The sequence below is a fragment of the Erithacus rubecula genome (assembly GCF_903797595.1).
Source record: "Erithacus rubecula genome assembly, chromosome: 3".
NCBI lineage: Eukaryota > Metazoa > Chordata > Aves > Passeriformes > Muscicapidae > Erithacus > Erithacus rubecula.
Window position 1 is genome coordinate 117099545 of NC_136689.1, and position 23225 is coordinate 117122769.

Here is a 23225-nt window from a genome sequence, read left to right on the forward strand (position 1 = left end):
CAGGGCTGTGGCCAGTAAGGTTGGAGAACTTCAGGAAAAGCAACTACTCTTGGTTAGAAACATTAGCTCTTTAATTATAAAAGAGAAACATGGAAACATGCATCTAGTGTTCTAGTACAGAGATCAGTCTTGGCATTTTGTATTAAGGCAGAGAGAATTTCTCAAAACACTTCTGCCAAAGTTCTGACTCATTTAAAATTTGTTAAGGCTCCAGAAAATGCAGCAGAAATATGTAGGTTTCTTGGCATTGGTGTTAATTTTCTTATTCTTTTTTGTTGACATTTTAAAGATCTCTTAAACTTCTATGTAAAAATAAAACTGTGCACCAGGGGACAGGAACAGTGTTCCAGTTGCCGGATCTTCTTCCAGGTTCCTTGGCACTGAGAGTTGCCAATTGCTTCCCAGTGTAAGATTTTATCTCTGAAATGAGACAATAAATGAGAAATTAGAAGACTAAAAGCTGTATATTTAGTGTTATTGGATTGTGTTGTATAAAATATCAGAAGTTTGTATTTGTTTAATCATGTAAGACTATTAAATTCATCTAGCTCTTAAAATGCTTTCTGGAGCAGACATTATATTCCTAAGTGGAGCATCCAAGGTGGTGGGTTGAGTAGCTGGTTGTACAGGTAGTTCAGTACTATGCATATTAATAAATGTGCAAATAAAATGTATTAATAAATAAAAAATAGTTCTGAATAATAAATATCTACTTTCACACTTATTTTTCTAAACACCAGGTATATAGGCTTGACGGGGATACCAATCCACCACTGGTAAATCTGCAAACAGATTTGGACTATGGCAGGAAATACCCTTTTTAAGTAAAAGTGCCCATAGCTGTAAAATGTCCTCTTTATTACACAAATCCTATCTTCACAATAGTGAATAAAGCATGCACAGATGGAGCTCTTATATTGAAATTACTTCCCAATTTTATCTAGGCTTTAAAAGCAATTTCTGTGAGAACTAAAAGGGTAAAACTTTCTGAGCTCTACAAGTGATTTGAGCCTATTCCATTTTTTAGGTATAACGACTGCATCTTTGAGCCTAGTGAAACTAGCTCTAGTGGAAAGTTTCCGCGGGCTGTGGGTGCTGGCGGCGCGGTGTCTTACCCGAGAGCGCCGTGTCCGTCGCCGGCGCAGCGCCGCGTGGCCGCGCGCATGGCTGGCGGCTGGCAGGCCACGCACACGGTGTGTCCCTGCCGCAGGTACCGCATCCAGCGCGCGTGCGGCCGCCCCTCCCGGGCACAGCGCTGCGAGAGCCACTCCGTCCTGAACTCCACACAGTACCTGCTCCAAGGGAAAGCACAGCTGCATGCTCACCTCGCATGGACTTACACGTCTAACTTACACGAGTGCAAGGTAGACATCATTGCTAGCAAACCTCTTTCTGACCCTAACCTAACCAGTGGATTCTAAAAACATTATGTAAACCATTTCTCATTCTATGCCCCGGTCCAGTGTTTTATGTACAATCTCACTTTCTGTAGTATTCTGTATTCTCAAATTATTTTGAAAAAAGACCTCAATAACCCATATTTTTTCTTCTGTGCTGCTGAAAGAAAATGGAGAAGAGACTTTAAGAATATCAATGAGTTGTATTGTTCTAGGGAAAATAGCACAGGACAAAGCATTATGAGCATTACAGGCCCAGTAATAGCCTAATTTAAACTTCATTACCATCTCTACTGGTAACTAGACAAAATTTCTTACTGCTTGTGTCAAATAGTTAAAAACAAAAGAGGTCTCTTGAGACCAATCCCATTCAGTCCACTTCATTCAGAGACCAACATCTCATTTCTCAGACTTACACTTCAGATACATTCAGCTTTGTTTCAGAATTTTTTTACTGTTGGCCTTCAAAAGCAGCTATCATCAGGTTTGCCATGATCCCATTGGCTAATTCAGGACAATTATCATAATAAAAAACAACATCTAGAACATGCAAATAAACTGCAGGAGAGAAAACCAGTACAAGCTATAGCTTATTGTTTGATTATTGCAAATTTAATTACATTTTTCTCTGTAGCCAACTGTTTTCTACTGAACAAGATGACCCACATACATATGATAAATAGATTACCCTGGTGCTTCTTTGTCTGAAGGCCAGAGAGAAGATGCTGCTCGTCTTTTTCTTTCTTTAGCGTATTCAGAGGTAGTTATGAAAGCAGGGACTGAGGAAAAAAAACAGTTATGGTAAAACAGCAAGGCACAGCTGAGTCATATTGCAATTACTGTAACAGTGGGTGAATGAATCAGGAGCTTGTGGATGGAAGTGCTGGCTCACTTTATTGAAAAAGTGATAAAATGCTGCCAACATTGGATCTCAATCCCATTCCCTACAGCTAAGCTCTCTCTTTATTCAGAACAAAAGTATCTAACAATGCATGCCATCTAGTCAGTGAGGAAATAGGATGTGCTGGAATCCCACAAGGAGTACTCTTTCCTGTTACATACTGAATTTGTGTTCTAACTTTGCACAGAGATAATTTGATACTTGCATCCAACTGAAGGAATGCATACAGCTTAGTTGTTTGCTTAACAGAAATTACAAAAAGCCAGAGTAGGAAAACAAATTACTGAATAAAAACCAATATGACAGTAGAAAGTAAAGTTCTAATTTATAATTTTAACCAGCTGATTGCAGACAGATGCTTGGTTTTTTGTTGTTCATTGACATCAGAAAAAAATTATGATGGCTGTGATGGACCCAAATATGTAGCAGAGGGATACAATTGAGAATACCGTGCTCATGGCCACAGTCCTGTCCCTGGTAGGTCAGGTATTCCAGGCAGCCAGCCTTCTCCTCCAGAGCTGGACACGGCTCCCCACCGTTTTTAGGCTCCTGTTGAACATAGCGCCTGCGGACCCGCAGCCCGGGGTGACACTGCTCTGCACAGCCACTCCAATGGCTCCACTCCCCCACAACACAGGGAACAGCTGCACAGCAGAATTAAAACATTATTAGTAGTCAAGACTTCTGTTTTATCCTAATTGCTCTCAAAAGCTTGAGATAATAAAATTATACTGAGGGGCTTTTTTGTTTGGTTTGGTTTTTTTTACTTTCTCTTTTCTAATTTTATTTATATGGGTTTAAACGCTCTTCCAGGATTCTGCATACTCAAATTGAAAATTCAAACCTGCAATGTCTGGCTTTATATCCCATCTCTTGCCCACAAAGAAGTATCTCCTCATCAAAACCTTTCACTACAGCCGTGGGGTTCTTCTGTACCCTCTTTTGAAGCATAAAGCATTAGCCTCAAAGGAAACCAGCTCATGGATTATCTACAGCAGACTGGTCTGACCTTCCTTGGCAGTTCCTACACCACTAGATTTTGTTTAAACACTGGAACATGGTTGATTCCCTTCAGATCAATTTCTAATTCCTTTTTCCTTAACAGTGAACTATATCCACTGCCACAGCTTTGTTTCCTTGTTTTAACACAGGTCCTGCTCATTTTCAGCTACAGAACAGACCACTCACAAACTTCCTCTGAACTTAGTAAAAAATTTTGGGGAAAGTACCATTATTTCTCAAGTAAACTTTGAATCATAAGAAACCCATTTCCTTCAGACAGGAGAAGAAAAAGTTGTGCAGTATCTTTTGCAGAATACAAAAACAAGTGATAGATACATTATTCCTGAGTGAGAAGCTATATAACACAGAAGGCTTCACTTTATTTTTCCATTAAAAAACATACAGCTATAAAGAACATACAGCCATTTAACATCTCCATGAAACTGCTTTCCTCAGCCTCATCTCCAGGAACATCTGTATGACCTAAAAATTATCACTTTATCAGTTAGAATGAGTACTACAGCTTTTCAAAACTGTACTGCAAGCTGAGCCCTGTGACAAGGAGTAGGATGATTTTTGGATCCTCACTGATGGAACAACCACAACTCCTCCACCTGGGAACTTCAAATCTGCACAGCCTTGGCAGGAGGAGCAGTGAATGAGCAGATAAGAAAAATGTCACACACATGGGCATCCATCAAGTAGAAGAATTCTCTGAGAATAAGCAATCAGTTCCCTACACGAGTCATTCTCAATCTGTGGCCTACAGATTTAATTGACCTACACATTTAATCTGACTGGTGATCCAGCCTTTATTCCTGGAGGCCACCTGGTAGGTGCTCCAGGTTAGAGAATGGTACAAAATACACATTATCATCAATGGGTAGGCTATCTTAAACTGATTCTGGATTGTTTTGGGTCATGCTTCTCATTATCTAGTTAAACAAAACTTTTCATTTTCCATGTGTACTATTTCTCAGCTTGTAATGGAACATATCACACTCTTTCAATTTTTTTTCCACATTTCCAGGTTATAATTTCAATCCCCACTAGTTACATCCTTGTACCAGCACTGCAGGAAAGTGATGGGACCAAACTAGTCCTTCAGGAAAATTTTTTATGCCCTCTGAGAATCTGCCAGTACAAGACATTGGGAAGAAAGAGTAGAATGTGATAACCTCCTTAGGGTTTGTGACTCCTCTCATAAGACATAGAAATTTCAGTTTTTGCTCGGTCATTACATCTCTAATTTCTTGGAGTACTAACAATATTATAAAGCAGAAAGCCTGAAAGAGGCTACTTGGCAGATGTCCTTACCAATCTACTAAAATTTCCTTCCTCTGTTCTCACTGTGCACAGCTGTTCTGACCAAACTCGCCCACTTTTGAGTGCCCTGACAGCACCAGGGGTATTGTGGCTGAGGATGTTGCACCCCACGCCCTAAGGAATTCCACTGAAACAGAACCACAGGGCTGCCCTGAGCATTGGGCCACCAGTTGTCCATCCTGCCTAACAATTAATATTCTCTGGTGTTTTATTCTACTTATTGATAAACACCTTCCCAGATAGCACCTGAGTATGATTTGTAGAATTGCTCTGGAAAATCACAGAAAAAGTTCCCTTTGCCACATGCAGACACCTGGCACCACCAGGCACACCCAGGTACCCCAAACTACATGACACAACCTGTGTGGCTGTGAAGGCACCACACTGACATGTTGCCCTCAGATTGTCTGTTCCAAGAATTGTGAACTAGAAAAGAAAACCAGTGATAGTAAAAATGTCAGATCCCACCACGGGGGGGGATAGGCAGGACAAGTGCTAAATGCAGTATGGACCTCATAGTCTATGACACCTGGCTGCAGGGTCCAAACACAGCTCTTGACCCCACTTGATTTTATGGTACAAGCACAGACTTTGATGCCTGATCACACATCTTAGTTCTACCCAAGTATCCAAAGGACAGTAAGTACCTATTGAGCCTATTTCCTTATCAACTGATTCTCTTCCAATCTGGCTGTATGAACAATCTGCATAAATAAGAATTTCCATGGAACTTAAATCTCATATTAAAATCTTGATACACTGATAACATCAAATCTAACATCACATTTTCCATGAAGAAACTCCCAAAGGGACTGAGTAACTGCATAATAAAGCGATGACTTCATGTCTTACTGGAAACAAACCAAGCTGACAGTTAAATATTGGTCATCTGCAGAAATACATGGTAATTTTATGGTTATCAAGATTTAGAATAAGAAGGATGAATTGCCCTAGTTATGTAGAAAAATAAGAATGTTGGGTTGCTGGAAAGGAATTTAGGCAGTGGGATAATAATGTCACTCTTGCAGTCAGTACCCAGCAACTATTAAGGGACAGTAGATCAATTTTGTGCCTTGTTGGAAAGATGTCAAATTCTCCAGAATGACAGAGACTGGGTCATGACCTGACATAAAAGGAATGATGCCATCTCTTGACACACAAAAAGAAGTATCAGGGACCCATAGCTACATCTTTCTGGATCCCTCTGTGTTGTTATTTGCTCAGCTTAGTTAACACAACGATGTTAAATGATGATTCACTGAAACAATGAGGAGGATGCAAGTCAAAAGAAACCGAAGGACGGGATTTATTCTCAGGTACCTACCAAAACATGGAAGATAATAGGAATTTCATGGGAACTTCATGGGAAATGGGAAGCTAACTTGGAATTTCAAAAATACACTGAAAAATTACATTTCTATCTCATAAAAGACAGCTTGAGTAGCCAAAACTTCATTTTTATCTTCCACTTGCAGCACTATGAAACACAGATCCTTATTTCTGAGTCAAATTCTTTTCTTTTCCCATCTCTAGAAAAACTGAGGATTGTAGTATGTTCATTGTATATTGTAATATATAAGGATTTCTGGATTTTCTCAGAGTAATCATTTTGATTCAAATTGTGAGCTGATTCCTTTCTCAAGCTTTCTCATTGGCCAGTAGTTCCTATTTAAAATACTATACACAAAAATGTTCTTAATTCAAAAATATACTTCATTTATTCAAAAATATTCTTCAGTGTTAGAACTAGAGGGAAATTTATTTAAAAATTACTGAACTTGAGTTCAGCAGTCCATGAACTTCTGCTGAGCCATCTCTTTTATAAAATACCAAACCTACAATGATTTTTAGGCATGACAGAATTTACCCCTGCCACTGGCAGCTTTATGATGTTCATTCTTTCAATGGTTTCTTTTGTTTTGGAGCATTGTTTTTATATGATTCCTGACATCTCTTGCATTCTAGTGTCTCTTGATTACTTACACTTGAGGTACTTCACACTTTCCCCAAAGGATGAAATGTCATTTCTGCAGGTGCTGAAATCATGAGTTGTGAATAGATTGACAAACAAGCAGTAGCATGAGAACCATTGATCACCTTTCTTTACATTTCTATTTTAAAGTTTTGACTTTTACACTCAAAACAGTGAACTATGCCAGTGAACAACGCCAGGGACATTAAACAGTTCAAAAGGTTTTAGCAAGACTCGGTGGGGACACCTCAACATCCAAGAGGAACAAAAAAGACTCTAAAATTTTTAGCCATACTTGTGTAAATTGATACAAAATTCCACTGGAACTATTCAGAATTTCTGTTTATACAGAACACAAGTTAAAGACTGCTTGCCATAGACAGTATATATGATAATTTGCCTTTAAAATAACAACTTCTTGTAAACTTAGTTTTTGGATGGGTGAGTTCTAGGACCACCTTGCCAGGGTACCAAAATTCTGCCCTCCCATGCTACACTCATCAAGGCAAGATGTGCCTTTCCCTCTGTTTGTGTTTGCATTGGTGCTCGCACAACTGGGCAGAGAGGCAGTGCAGGGAGTCAAACCAGGCAGGAACAGGCAACAGAGAAAACAGAAACAGCTGCCTGTGTGTTTAGTTCCTGAACTGGGCCACCAAAGACTGGCAAATTCCAGCTCTGGTGCAGGAGAGGCAGCGAGGCAGGGAGGCTCCACCAAGACTCCATCTTCCTGACTGGATCTAGGGCACCCATCACCCACACAGAGAACAAGTGTGGTGTGTTTATATTGTAGACATAAAATGCCTTTTCAGGCAATCACCACTGAGCCTGAGGCTAAAAATACCATCTTGATAACAGCAGGGCATCATCAGGTACCACAAATCACCCCAGAAGTCATGGTGATGAAAGTGTTTAAACTAGAACTTCTCCAACACAATCTTGAGCTTTTTTTTGAAGGATTTCAGCTCTGTCTTAATGCTAACACTGTGCATGTTATTATGTCTCTACTTTTATGCTTGAATATTAAAAATAATTTGATTTACTGAAAAGATGTGATATGTATGTTGTGGCTGTATGACAAACATCTTGCCAGTTCTCCCTTTACTGATTTTCCTGAATGAAAGAACAATGTATTTTAAAAATGCTCATTTCAAAAATGCTGCCTTCTGTCAGACTTCGTGGTGCATTTTTATCCCTTCTGTCACCCTGAGGAGATTATTTAGCTGTGGGCAAGCTGACCAGGTTTCTTCTAGAGACCTGGGGTCATAGTTCTGCTCTGCTGAGCTCTTCTGTGCAGTTTTACATCCCTTGGGATGGGTTTACACCATCCGAGAGTTGCACTCCCCTTTCCCCATCCGGGCAGATGTAAGCCAACTTGGGTCCCAAAGCTATGTAGCTATGTCAGCATGGCACTGAGCCTGCTAAATGCACCCTAATTAGCAGGACTGTGCAGCAGAGGCTCATGGCTTTTTGGCTGTAGGCTGGCGTGTGTCCAGCCAGCTGGGAAGAGACATTAAACTGACCGAGTATTAGAACTGCACCTGCAAAGCAAGGTCTGTGTCCTGCAGCCCAGGCACAGAGTGGTCAGTCAAATTGTGAAGGCTGCAAAGGGCAGAAATCCCACAGAAAGAGGCACTGGGAATACCGACAAAGCAGATACTCAGTTTGGTAGAACTGGGCTACTTCCCCCTCCTGCCATTGCTCACTGGGAGGCTGTGCCATCGGCCAAGGGCTGGCAGGGGACCCTCTCACTCATGCTCCTACGCTTAATTTAAAGCCTTTGCCTTCACAATAAATTCTTGCGGATTCATGCTCCTAGACAAAACCTCACCCTAGGGACTTCCCCAATTATTTCACCGATATTTGTTTGTCAGGATGTGAGGAATCAGCTGAGAGACACAGGCGGTGCTAAATTAATCTCCCTGCTGTCTCTGTAATCGGGCATCCCCCCTGCAATCAATTTGTGTTTGGGACTTGCCTGAGTGCAAAGTGAGTAACATAATATTTTAGAGGTAAAATAACTTCAGACTGTCTCTGTACTACAGCTGATCCAGAAACCATTTCTCTCCAGTGGGAAAAGTCTCTGTCTCCCTTCCTGAGCCTACCCTGGGGCTGCCCCAGCCTGGTGCCTGCTCATGCCCTCGCCCCAGGGCTGGGAAGGGAGGAATCTGCCCCTCTCGCAGCCCTGAGCCCATGCCCGCAGGTCCCAGCTCAGAACCCAGGAACCTCCATCCCGCGGAGCCCCGGCCGGCGCTCCCGGACCCGGAGGGGCCGCGGGTCCCGCCGGGCTCCTGCCGGGGGCGGCCGCACCTACCCGGGCACGCCTGGCCGTGGTCGTGGCAGCAGTCCCCGGCTCGCCGGCAGCCTTCGTCGCAGTAGCAGGTCCCGTAGCCACCTCCCTCCCTCCATCCCTCGCCGACGCAGGCGGCATCCCGGCCCTGGCAGCACTTTCCCTGGCAGCTGCCCCCGGCCCCGCTCCCGGCCCAGAGCAGCCCCAGCCAGAGCGCCCCCGACAGCGCCGTGCCGCCCATCGCCGGCACTCCGGCCACCGGTACACCGACCGCCGGTACTCCGATCACAGCCACACCGATCACAGCCAAAGCGACCACTGGCACACCGATCACAGCCAAAGCGACCGCCGGTACTCCGATCACAGCCAAAGCGACCACCGGTATCCGATCACAGCCACACCGACCGCTGGCACATCACAGCCACACCGATCACCGGACTAGCGACCACCAGACACAGCGATCACCGGCACTCCGACCACCGGCACACCGATTACAGCCACACCGATCGATCACCCCCACACCGATCGATCACCCCCACACCGATCGATCACCCCCACACCGGTCTCCGCCGCGCCGCCCCGACGTGCGGGCCCCGCCACCGCTGCGCGCTGCGGCCGCCGCCGGCACCCGGCGGAGCGGAGCGGAGCAGAGCGGGGCGGGCCGGGCGGGCGGCGGGGGCGGGGGCGGCCGGCCGGGCCCTGCTCTGCCCTGCCCTGCCCTGCCCTGCCCTGCTCTGCTCTGCCCTGCCCTGCCCTGCCCTGCCCTGCCCTGCCCTGCCCGGCTTCGGGACAGCGGCAGCTGGGGCGGATGCGTGTCCCCGGGGTGTCTTGCCAGGTGGTGGGTGTTTCCCGCGGGATTCGAATGGCAGGACAGCTGGCGATGTCCCACACAGCGATGTTCTGCATCAGGATGTCCTGCGCAGCAGGAACCATGTCCCACACTGCAGGACTCCCACAGGTATGACCCTCGCAGTGATGCCCTGCACAGGGATGGCTCGCACACCATGACCCGCACTGCAGGAATTTACACAGTGGTGGCCTTCAGTGTCCTCCCCATGGCAGTGTCTCCCACATGGTGATGACCCTTAGAGCAGTGTCCCACACTCCAGAGACCCCCTGCAGCGATGTCTCACGTGGTGATGTCCCTCTCACAGAGCCGTGTCCTGCACAGGACTTCACAGTGCTGTCACACAGCTGTGTCCAGCACAGGACAGCAATGTCCCAGCCAGCTGTTCACAGGCCAGCCACACCCTGTACAGTGGTGACTCATCACAGTGACCCACAAAAGTCCCAGAGCATCCCCAGCCATGTCCACACAGCCCCGGGGGTGGGAATGACCTGGTGCCACTGGCAGTGGTTTATTGGTACAGGCGCTTTCTCATTTCAGGGCATGTCCCACACAGTGTTTGCATGTGTCATGTTTTCAATTTTCGTTCTTCTTTTTTTTTTTTCCAAATCTGTTCCCAGAAAAAATAAAAGAAGTCATACTTGCAGGTGCACAAGAAAAGCAAGGTGGATTCCCAAGCAACTTCGTAGTAACAGGAGGTTTGGATTCTGGTTTTCAGCTCACTTCAGTGCTAAGAGGTTTTGAGGATTAATGGAACTTGATAATTTTAGCCAAAAGTCAAATCCCAAAAGTAAGTAGTGAGGTGACTACAAAAATATGTTAGCTTTGCACACTTCAATTTGCAGATAGCAACTAGAGCAAGAGACATCTGGTCTCCCAAAGCTGCCTGCAATGGGACGTAACAGTTTATTATATTATCTACTACTAAATGTGGGCACTTGGACCCCCTGAGACAGCTCAGGCCAGACAGAGTTTAATTTCTTCTAGCCATCAAATATCAAACATGTTAAAATGTTGTTTAAATCCCTGAGGATTTGGTCTGATCTGTTATCCAGTGTACCACTAATGAATTTACTGGCATTCTGCCAGCCTAAAACTTGAACCCCTGAATAGCAAATGTTGGGGGAGTTCCTGGGGTGAGTGAGTGGAGAACAAGACTTGCAGCCTGCCTTGGTAAAAGCAGTATGAGAGGAGGAATGCCTCTTTATGTTTTCCTTTCTTTTATTGTATTCCTGTGCTTCCCCTGAAAGGCAAAATATTAGCAAATAGTAGTAGAAACTACTTTTGTAGGTGGATAAGGTTTGTGCAGATGACTTATGCTGAAAGGATAATACAATAAAACTTGGATGAGTCCAGAACAGGTCAAAAAGGGGCTTTCTCTCAGTGGATATGTTTACAGAAAAAACAAGGAAATATGTCTGCAATAGTCTAGTAAAAGAAAACAGAATACAAATGAAAAATGTTATAATTTCTACTAGACATAGTAAAGCAGATTCTTCAGAGCAGGAAAAAAAGAATCTTAATTAAAGGAGAGAACACGCTCACCCAGTTTTTCCAGCAAATACTTCAGGGTTTTTTCTTTTAGTTTAGTTCCCTTCTATTAGGAGTAGCACTGGGTAACTATGAAGGACAAAGAAACACAGTGATGTGTTCTCAGCAGTGACTCAGCATTGAAACCCATACAGGCAATTCCAGTAAAAAAGGCAGAGATTTCTTTCCAGTCTGATGTGAGATGGTCCACAGAAAGTAGGTGTTGCAACAGTACCTGCTGTTGGTTATCATTTTGTCACACAAATAATTACAAGAAAAGCAGAGATTTAAAAAGCACGTGTAGGTAAGCTCAGGGACCATGCAGAGTCCTTGCTCTTTTTTGTAAGCCACAGAGGAGCATTGCATGGAGCAGAGGTCATCAGGCATCTGTAACACATGTGCACATCATGCCAAAATAGTTCTTAATCCCAGAGGTGAGGAGAAATCTAAGGACTGTATTGTAGTGCTCTCAAAAACAGGTGTTGTTGGCTCTGAGATTCTGAAAACCATGACTGGGCTCAAGTTGTCAGCCATTTTTTTCTTCATTTCTGCTCTATTTTAGCTTTGGAATCTCTAAACTCAGACTCTCAAACTAAAACATCTGTTTTACCTCCAGAATCATATGATAAGAAAGAAGCTAAGACTGTGAATTTTTTTTCAACTAATTTTTCAAACATGAATAATGTGTTCCAATGAGTTTTATGCCACTGTTTCATTTCCAACAGAAGTGTCCCCATGGTTTACATGAAGTTCTCGTTGGTTTAAAATGCCACAAAGACAAAACTAAGTCAAGTGTGTTCCAACAGTGAATTAGAATGAGAACTGGCTCTGTTGTTTACCATGCCTACCAATATTATTATTTACCATGATTGTTTTATGCTTTGTCTATATAAAGAATGTAAAGCAGAACCAAGCTTTAACTCTCCATCCATTCCTGTGGCACACATCTACCCATAATACTGGTTAGAAGACTGAAAGCACCTGAAAGTGGGAAAAGCTTCAGACTGGGTACAAAATATATGTTTGATAGTAAAATACCTTTCTTAATTTTTCAAGTTGAACTTACATCCACAGTGATTCTGCCTACTTGATGTAAGATCTTTTCAACTGAACTTCAAAGACTTTTTTCAAATATATTATCTGTCAGCCAGCAGCATTCCACATGCCCACACCTCCTCAAGAGCAAACTCTCTGGAAGGTTTAAACTTGCACAAATAGTGCTAATTTTTCTTTGCTGCTAGGAGGTTAATCCAATGGCATCAAACTGAGAGGACTTCAAAAGTCCTGCAGGGCATTTCTTTTTCTTTCAGGCTCATGTTTGCACACAGCTTTATTTATTTGAGAGAAATAGCCTTCCAAAAGTAACCTGCTTGCATTTTATATTGGGACAACGTGGTGACTGATGGGGCTACAAAGGCTACAGGCTGTCTCTATCCTGCTACACAGGGCCATGCTTGCCAAGAGCCCCATAGTCACCTACAACTTGATTTGTCATATGATGCCCTTGTTCCCATTGTTCTAAAAAAGTATACTTTCTCCTGATAAGAAATAATCCCTGCTAAGGTGAATAATCAAGTCATGGTATTTCCTAGTACAACAGGCAGCTTAAAGCAATAGCAACATTTTGTATGTAAGAGAAATAGAAGTATTTTGTCCTAGCTAATGATCAACCAGTATAGAAACACAGTAGAGGAAACATAAAAGAGGGTTTCTATAGTTTCATGGTCCATGATGTTATACAGAAAGCATGATGCTGTTTCAATGACTAGCTTGAGGTGTTCTGCATTGAATCACTCCTAGGAGAGCAGGCTGAATACCTGGCTGTGTTTGAGGGAGGTCATTTGCTGTGCACCCACTTTGCCTTGGCAGCCCTGTCAGGCACAAGGCTGTCACGGGTCACAGGAGATGCATTGGCTTGCTGTGTCTCAATTACAACCATTGATTTTGGTTGGGGGTGGTAATGATGCACGAAATTGCTTGAATTGGAGAGGTTAATGGAAATATAGAAGAACTATCTATCAGGATATTTTTAGCTGATTTTTAAAGGCCTTTATCCTCCCTGTAAGTTATTGAAGAAATAACACCGAGCTGTTGTCAAACTTCCATGCAGAAAAAGTCAGGCAAATCTGTGTGTCCAGCCTAATCATATAAGGAATGGAAGACATCCTTGTCCTGTCTTTTCCCCTGAATTTCTCATTTTCAGATTCAGGGTGCCAAAAGGAAATGAAGCACCTTAGCTAGCATGGGGAAGGGGGGGTAACCCAGGGCAGAATGTGCAAAAGCTGCAGGACAGTCTCCACCAGCAGCAATTAGAGATGACACTGGCTCAGCTAGTGCACATGGTAGAACATTCCCCTTCCTTATTAGGCTACAGCTACATCCCCCATCTGATTTAACAGCCTCTGGCTTATAGAATAGTATTATTGCATTAATAAGCACATTTTCTTATGTCAGTTTTTATTTCATCTTGATTCTAAATGCTGTGTAATCTGAAAGTGTTACTGATGTTCCAATTTTTATTTGTCTCAGTAATTTTGAGCACAATACTCCTGCAGAGGTCACTCATGAGGGAACACAATGAGTACCTGGCTGTGTTTGAAGAATCAGTGATGTGTTTTTAAACTCCTGGTCCTGGAAAGTCAGTCTGTTATTCAGAAAACTTGTTCTGGTTCTTCAGGCCAAATAGGACACCTGTGCTTTCAAAGGCTTTGCTGAGATGTGGAGGCATCTATTCATTATAGGTGAGGAACACAGTCCACTTGGCTCCTGTTTGTTAGCTATCTTCCTGCAGGGTTTAGCAGGTAGTTTTACATTTTAAAGGCACACGATCAGCCAGAGAAAGAGAGGGTGACTGTTTAACTTTCCAAAACAGAACTGCCTCTTACAAAACAAGCATCCCAGGATGATATTCCACACACTTTCCTGCTTCCCCACTTTGAGGTTGTTTTCTTTAGTGTGTTCAGACCTCCTCTTTTCTGCAACCATGACTAAATCAATTATATTCCTTCCTGATGTAGGAATAGTTATTACCATTTTAAAGACAGGATAAAAAGATACTGAGAGATTAGGGCACCTATCCAGCAAAACACTTAAGCACTTGCATAACCCAAGGCACATAATATCACCACATTAGGACTGTTCACTTGTTCCAGGTTGTGCAATCTTGAAGGATTTACTGAGCTGGGCCTCCTGGTGTGTCAGAGGCTCCAGGGCTCAGCTCCCTCACTCAGCTGCATGCTGCAGCCACCAGCCCCTCCATGCATTACCTCTGAGCAGCCACTTTATTCTGCCACATCTAGAGCAAACATTAGCCCTGGTTTGGGCCAGTCAGCTACTTTTTCATCTGCATGTAAAGCCAAAGAGATGAACAGCTCATCCTCAAACTCACTATTAGAATTAATGCAAAAAAGTAGCTGTTTATTTCTCATTTAATCCAGATCAGATTTTCCCTGCTGTTTAAAACGATAGTCAGAATTATCATAGTCCAAAACTCAGTCAGTTTCTTCCTTTCTCAGTTATCACATCCGGTAACAAAAATTCTGCATCTTGGAGTTATTGGATGATTTTGATGATGGTGCATTTTGCAGAGAAAAATGCAGCTCCCCCTCCTGCAGCTGATGAGCACGGTCTGCTAGCAGGAATAAACACACATTTCTGTCAATGAAGAAAGCAGGAATAACTATGAGTTTATGAAATTAGGGCACTGAGCTGTTGAAAGAGTAATTTTTTTTCTCATCATAATCCTACTTTTGAGAACCTCTGCCAATCTTTCCACTGGACTGATGAAAAGATGGATTCTGCTGACTTCAATAATTTGAAAGTAAATGATGATTCTGGTATACACTGGCTGGCAGAGGGAACTGTTTATATAATTCTGGGCTTGCTAATAACCCTCTTCATAGCTAGAAATGGTGCCAGGAAAGCTGCTGGCTATGTAAAAATGCTCTCCCATTTCCTTGCCTTTATTGTTTTCTGTCACAGCTTGTTTTTTTTTAATTAGTATGTGAGCTATTTTTAGTGTCTGGAGACAAAAATGTATTGTTCAGACTAAAATGAGGCCAGGTACCATGAAAATATTTTCAGGGAAAAATATTTGGAGCCAGTTTATCTTTGGCTGTGTACAGTGAAAGTTTGCTGCTTAGTCCAATTAGTTACAGCCATGTCACCGCGTAAATGAATGGAGTTGTTTCAATGCACAGAGCAGATTTTGGCTCTCATGCTGCAGAGGAATACCACACACAGCTAGAATCTGTAGTATCTAGAGCATTCTGAATTATGTTTTCCATAGAATTCCATACGTATCTTGTTGAGTGAATTAAACTTTTCAGTCAGATGATGACTTAAGCAAATGTGACTTTTGCTAAGGCATTTCTCTGTAACTCATCTAATCTTCTCCAAGAGTCCTGCATTGTCCCTGCATTATAGACAGACTAGCTGCACTGAATTCTACCCATGTGTGTACACACACCTACATGCACCATGCAGGTAAAGGTGCAGTGAAATTTTTAAACCCACTAATTCAGCCTGGAAGAAATAGAAAAAACTCTTCCATATGCAACAGTCTCAGCTGAGAGACAAAATGTGAAGCCTGGCTGTATCAATTCCCTGCAGAATTCTAAATCAAGCTCAGTCTTGACCATTTTCTTCATGGCTTTCCAGAGGCCCACATTAGTCAATCATTAAATTCCTCTAATGTAATGAGGACTCCATTACCAGGGGAGAGCTTATCTGTGTGGAAGTGTTATCCATAATGGGAATCTGAGGAGAAATCCACAGGAAATTAGGAGTTCTTCCAAAGAACCACATGCCTGCTGTACTCCAAATACTACTGCATTCTTTGGCTTTGCCTAATTAAAAAGAAGCATATGTATTTACCAAAAAGACCCACAAAATCTAGCAAAATAAGTCACTCCAATGTACACACTTGCACTTCTAAAAAATAATGTAATCAGTGCAATGCAGGCTTTTAACATTTCACCAGTTAGTTCCCTTGCAGAGGCAGATGGCTTGCAGTTAAAGTAGCTCTACTTTACATGTAGCAGGCATTTTCAACAATTTTCAGGTTATGGGTCCCTTAAATATTCCATTAGATACACTGACCTCTGCAGAAAGAGCTTTAGTTTAGAGACCAGAAATAATGGAGAAGTCACCAGATCCTACAATAATCCCAATGGTTGTGTTTTCATGTGTTCAGCTGTGTTTTCAGCTTCCCATCCTTGGATCCTGCCAGCAGCATAACTACCAAAATTGCTGTAATACACTGGTGACCTTCAGCCAAAATGGGACAGAGCTGCATGGAGAGAGAAGAGAGGGTGAGGGGATGAGGCTCAGGGCTTGGCTTGGCTGGAGGATCTGCTTTAGATCTGCCACAGACAACTCTGGTATTTTAATACCACAGGACTGGAGCATCCTTTTCTGCCTGCAAATACCAGGGCGAGGACCTGAAGGTCCTCAGGGGATGTGTAGGTGTCTCAGCAGTAGAGAGAAGCTCAGAAATAAAGGAGTTAGTCCAACTGTTATCACTTTTTTCACTGTTCAAACCTGTCTTGATAGCAGTAACCTTTGACTAAGCTGCCACAGAATCATAGTACGTGCATGTGGTAAAAAAATGAGCCTCATCAGCAAAAAAACCACTCAACCTTGCAGATCTGCATCCAAAGGAAGATCTAGTCTAGGAAGATCCCTCCATTACCATCCATACTTCAAGGCTGTAGGAAATTTGCTGTAGCAGGTGTCCTTGAGACTGCCTTGCCTACCAAGCTGCCTCCTGCCACCTTCACTTGGTTGCTTCTGCCTGTGGAGTGTCCAGGCACTGCCTCAACAGCACTCGCTGCCCTTGCAGCAGCTGATGGGCTTGTGGCAGGGGGACAATTCAGCTGGAGGCAGCCTGCTGGCTTGGGAAAAAATTTCTGCAGAGATCCTGAATGACTTTTCAGCTGGTACACTCCCATCTTCTTTGAAAGCTGTCCTTGTAGAGGTAAGTGACCTCTGAGAGCAGATTAGTGTTTTCTTAGCACTTACCTCACTGAAAGGACTGTTCTGTGCTTCCTTCTTTTGGGCCATATCCTTGTTTACAGAAACACTAACTTGGAGTGCAAGCAGGGGCAGTGAACACAGAATCAGAAGTCCCTCCTGCAGCAATGTAAATATTCTTGAGTGCTGTGTAGTTCCACTCACAAAACCCCATGCATCATTTTAAGGACAAATAATGTAAGATTTAAATAAGAGGTCAATCCCAAGTCTCAGCTGGCATCATGTGGAAATATGTTCATTTACACAGAGATCTGCCTTTTCGTGTTTTGCCTAATTTACCTGCTCAGAAATTTTTTGAGTGCTCTGCACTTCATAAAATAGCCTTAAATTAATCTGGGTTTCCTTCTGATGTGTAATACCTGCATGTCCTCTCCTTTTTTTCAAATGGCTTTTTCAAATTAATGTGATTTGGAGGAGCCTTCTTCCCAAATGGCAGCAGGAAGAGATGAGGAAGTGAAGGTGCCAGCTGGGGTTAAAGAGTGAGAAATAATCTTTTTATACCAAGGTGTTGAAGTTGGCTCCAATTCAAACTCTGAACTCAGGATGGTTCATGTATTTTTTGCTCTTACTTCTGTGATAGCAGCACCAAGCCTGGCCTGGTGTAGATGCAGACTGGGTACATCTTTGTACTTTGTATTTTGAGATTACCCAGAGAGTGCAGAAGATTCATAAAACATTGAACAGTGCTGAAGAGCACAAACACTGAGCCAAATTCTTCCCAAGACAAATTTACTATTGTGCCATGTTTGAAACTTTTATTCTTTGTATCACGCACCAGCAGGTTGCAATTAGGATGCAAACATGTGACAATTAATTTCCTTTCAAGGATATTTCAGATGTTTTCTAAGATGTCAGTAGCTGACTGTTAGACTCTCCCTGCTTATGAGGAGAGTCTAGGACTCAGTTACTGCCACGGCATAGTTGGAAGAAGGCAGAGCTGATGGTGTGGCTGGGCTTTACATTCTGTTGTGGTGAACGTGTGGTAAGGGCAGATAGAGCACTGAACTCTGAACACTGAACTGAAGAGGAGTCAGCTCAGCTTTGCCTGTAGCAGATGAAGCAAAACAGACAGTGACTACAAGTGTGAGGGTTTTTCCCACCTGGGAAACCCACTTATCCATGCGCCTGAATTTATCACAATATCCCTGAGTTTAAATGTGAATATCTGTAACTGAACAATATGTAAAAACATTAAACTGAATAATATACTAAAAGTTCAGTAATTTTAGGGCTACATTGTGTCTTGATTTGTTTGTATCTTTCTGTTAAATGCCTGTTTTTTCTACCTAGCTTGAATATGTGAGTACTTCACTTGTATTTCTGTCTCCCTCTGGATTCCAGTATTGTTTAGCTACAAAGCAGATGTCTCTAGGGCAGAGGATGTCTGCAGTTTGGCCTCTCTGTCTGAAATATGTTTATCAATTCTTTGTACAATTATCTGTGCATTAATTTGATTGTAGACCAGCAGAGCATGTCTACAAATTTGCTGTTGAAATTTTTTACATAGTTTTTGTGTTCAGCTAGAGCTATATCCATGGAGAGCAAAACTAGATATACTGCACTTAGTGCACGGAGAATCTTTTATCTCAGAAAGCAGAGCAATTTCTTTTCTCAAGGATCACATTCCAGCTTTGTCCTCCACTCATGAATCTTGCAGAACTGTCCTCCTGCTGACTGAATGGATATCAATATAGAATGGGCCACCAGCAATCTGAGAGTGAATTTAAACTAAACTGAAGAATTCAAATCTGTAGGTTTATACACTTAGACTTCATTCTGGTGAGAATATAATGTAGATACTCTTTGGTGTGACTTTTGAAGATTCTGAACACCTACATTAACCAGACAACCCATTCATAACTATTCCTTCTGGCAGACAGCATCAGTCTTGGAGAGATCTTTTTGTTCATCCCAAGCAATCAAAAATACTTCAATCACTCATATGGAAAAAAAAGAAAGACCTACACCCATTTTGAATGCCTTCAGATTTGCAGCATTAGGAAAATGTTTGACAGCACCAAGTGTTTAATCTAAGAAGGGATTATAGCTATCTTCACAGCATGCACAGATCATTAATGTTAATGGGAACTGCACCTCCAAGACTCACCCTGAAAGGCAGGCTGTAAATTGCATCCCAGTAGGATAATTAAAAGTCTGGTAGAAATACAGCAAGTTCCAACAAACATTTTCTCCCAGGGTAAGTGATCAGAGTATTTGGAATTGAAAAATATAATTTTCAGTTTGTCTGAGCAAGGTAGTGCATTGGTTTTACAAACAAGCTCACACACAATGGCTTTTTCCAACTTGGGTATAATTTTAGTTGGTAAAATTTGTTGTATGTTTCTTAGCCTACTTGTTTTTCCCCTTCATTTCTGTAATCCTATTTGACCTGAAGTTCAACACTGGGTTATGTTTGCAATCATTATTGTATCAGAATTGCCAATTGTCATTTCTATTTCTCACTAACTGGGAGAAATAGCTAACTGCTAGGAAAGATTAAACTACTGGTAGAATTACATCTTTTTTTTAATCTTATTTATTTTTTCTCAGGCTTAACAGAAAACCATATTTCATGACTGGATGTAATTTCTGTAATAGAGTACATCAAAATTAACTACCTTCTAAAATTAAAGGGGCATCAGCTGATAAGTACAAAACTGATCTGTCTCATTCCCTTACTCTGCAAAGATTGATGATGAAGGTAAGCTAGGAATGAAATCAAAATTATCATCTAATACCCCATGAGGTCCAAATTACACTGTCAGAAGGAAATAGCTGAGAAACTGCTTGTAATGTCCCATATGTTATCCAGTCTTGAGATGACAGTGCTTGCCCATGGGGACAAGTAAGCAGTAGGAATGGTTTTCCTAATCCACAGAGGTTTTAAAGTTTCTAGGAAACATTATGGGTCTTGACACATTTTCAGTTGATCTACAGTGTAAGTACAGAGGCTCAGAGCTTACCCAGTAACCTTTGGATCTCCATCCCCAGCATCAAGAGATTTCAGGCTTAGTCCCCACCATTGCCTTTTCATGGCCTCAGAGAAAAAAAAATCTCCCAGCACATTCCTGTGTGTACATGTTTAAATGTGTGCAGGAGATGACAGCACATAAAATGCTTCAAAGAAAATGGGACTTGATTGTTTATGAGGAAAAGAAAATCAGTTCAGAACTTTGGAAGTTATGCCACAGGCGGCATCTGATTGTGCTGCAAAACACAAGGCCTTCAGCAAATTTTGCTTCAGTTTTTCTACAGATAAAAAAACCCAACTAGTTTCTTAAAGTGGATATTTTCAGCAAGCATTTCTGCAAACTTTTAAAGGAAAGAAAAGACTGTTTCTTTGTTTTGGTACTTGGTTTTTTTGACCTCCTTACAATTCAATTCACATTCTCCTCGGAACTTTCTTGGTAAAACAAGTGGTGAGCACTTTCCTGAAACAAATGTTTATTTGTTTACAGAATGACCTTACAAAAAACAGATTAACCACTTGTACTGCTCTCTTGAAATCAACAGGCACTCAGTGAGGAATTGAATAAAAAAAAATTACAAAAATGGTATTCAACTTCTTTATACATAATCAGATTTAAAAGGATAAGTCCAATACTGCCCTGCACAGCTCAGTTAAAGCAGTGGGATTAAATTGATTCCCTAAATGAGTAATATATGGCTCTGTGGAGGACACAGAGAAAACGTAGCACAAGGCAATTCCAACTTCTAGTTGTGTCCTAAGGAAAGGAGGTAGCGTGTTTGTTAATAGCACTGAATTATTATCTCTGGTAAAAATGAAGCTGCCATCCAGCAGAGAGCCCCAGGTCCATGGCACTGCTGCTGCAGCACAGTGTCAGGGAAAGACCTCTGCAGCAGCTGATGCAATGTTGGAGAGTCTGAAGAGCCTGAAGTCTGACTAAAAAGGAAATTATGCAGTTTCCTGGGGTGGTTTGTCAAGCCTCATCACACTTTGGGTGGCTCTGTGCTAGGGAGAATACTGTAAATGGCTTTTTCTATCAGTCAGTCCAAGTTAACAAGGGGTTTTATGAATGAGTTGCAACTATCTATGCAAATGCTTTACCACACCTTCAGTGTGAGCTACAGAAATGCCTGCTTACCATTTTGACCTCAAGATAAAGTGACCTCCAACAGATCTTCCCCTTCAAAAGAATACAGGCAAAAATTACCAGCGTTTTTCTCTAACTCATGGGCCCAGACATAATCCTCCAGTTCTGCACATCACTGATATTCCCTCTGCTACCACCCAGCAGGTGACCCAAATGACCTCACAGCCTTGGGAGCCCTCTTCTTCACGTCTCTGGTGCCACCTGTCCCTCCAGCATCCTGTCAGCACCCGTGGTGCCCCTTTTCTTCATTTCTGAGGCTTCATGCAGCCTCTTCTTTTTCTGGGCTGAATCTCTGTGGGAGAACAGGCACATTCTTCACAGTCAGAGTTGTGGAACACAGGATGTGATGTCCAAAGAGGCTGTGGTGTCACCTCCATCTTTGGAGATACACAAAATTAGTTTGAACAAGACCTCAGGCAATCTGATGTGACTTTGAAGTTGAGCTTTGGGCTAGATGACTAGTATTACTTTATAACTTTAAATGCAGCTCTCTTCTTCATCAAATCAATGCATGTCTGTAGTGGTAGGAATTGAGGAGTATCCCTTTCACAGGCATCTAGTGACCTTGACTGTATTCTCTGTTTCAGAGCCACCAGAACTCAGTGAAAAGAATGGTGTTTACATGTTGCTTGGCCTTGCACAATACACACTGAGGGTTTACAGAGAGTAAATGGAGATATTTAGACTTCACCCACATTGCTCCTTTGGACTGCACACTGTTTGAAGAGAAACAGGCAAAGCAGGGAGACAGGAGCCTGCTATACAGTGAAAAAGGACAAAAAATACACATACACCATATTTCCTTTCCATGTTCTCTAGATATTAAGTTAGCAAAGGATTTGTCTTAGAAGTGATTTTAATTGCTCGGTTATTATCAAGTGTATGATTTCTTTCCAATGAGAAAAAAACCAGTTGTTTTCCCTCTAGTAATTCTGAACCACTGTGTATTTGGTTGCTCACATCAAACAGTCGTTTGACTAGTCACCTACAGTGTACAGTTAATTTTTATTTCAGTGTACCAATTTTGTTCCTGGCAAAGTGGCAGAGTAAAAGACATAGCACTACTCATTAGGCATTTGCTTGCACTCATAGATCAATGTTTCCTAATGTGCAAGGTAGTGAAAAGGCAGCACAATCAGAATGAGGCAGATCTTGTTACCCTGAACAGACCTTTAACATAGAGGTCCAACTTAAAGAATAGTTTGAGATTTTTCTAAGACCACGTTTCTGTGGAAAGTGCCACTGCTGCCCTCATATCTGCTCTTTGAGATGAACAGACAGCCAAGTCACCTTACTAATTCAGCTAAATATTAACCTTTTTTTTTTTTTTTAAAGGCTATTTTCAGGCAGCTGTGCAAGCAGATCCAACAGTTCTGAGATTGCATGATAGCCAGTGCTAATGAGAAAGACATGGTAGGCACAGAGCTGAAGCACAGATGATTGCACAGGCATTTTTGATGTCAATATGGCCTTGAACTGGATGAAGAAACTACCTTTAAAAAACATGTTGTGATACTGAATATGACTTGCCACTAGCATTGCCAAAAAGTTTTAAAAATAATGAGTATACAGCTTTATATATTGTTCAGCATGGTGACATATTTACCCTTAAACTTACACTATTATACACCTTACCCAATGAACTCACTTCTATTAAACATTTAACTTAGGTTGATAAATTCAGTTTTTCAGTCAAAAATAAACAGAAGCACAGTATTCAGTATAACTTCTCAATATTTCACAGCAAAGCCAGTAGCAGAAATTCATATTTGTAAGGAGGAAAAAAAAATTGTTTTAAAGTCTGTCTGCCAGCTT

The 23225-nt window shown here is 42.1% G+C and overlaps 1 protein-coding gene across 1 annotated transcript; it reads right to left on the minus strand.

Moving 5' to 3' along the window:
- Positions 1–49: 49 nt before the first annotated feature.
- SBSPON (somatomedin B and thrombospondin type 1 domain containing) lies at positions 50–9234 on the minus strand. The gene is made up of 5 exons (XM_079302445.1): positions 8910–9234; positions 2748–2942; positions 2086–2176; positions 1116–1292; positions 50–420 (listed from the first exon to the last, which is right to left on the minus strand). Exons 1-5 carry the CDS (start codon positions 9124–9126, stop codon positions 303–305), a joined length of 798 nt encoding a protein of 265 aa, XP_079158571.1. The 5' UTR covers positions 9127–9234; the 3' UTR covers positions 50–302.
- Between the last annotated feature and the right edge of the window lie 13991 nt (positions 9235–23225).

Excerpts from the sequence above, each read along its gene's own strand:
- SBSPON (XM_079302445.1), bottom strand. The coding sequence starts at position 9,126 with ATGGGCGGCACGGCGCTGTCGGGGGCGCTCTGGCTGGGGCTGCTCTGG. Across the intron at positions 2,943-8,909 it reads CCACGGCCAGGCGTGCCCGG|CTGTTCCCTGTGTTGTGGGG; the intron begins GTAGGTGCGGCC and ends TCTGCTGTGCAG. Across the intron at positions 421-1,115 it reads GACGGACACGGCGCTCTCGG|AGATAAAATCTTACACTGGG; the intron begins GTAAGACACCGC and ends GTCTCATTTCAG.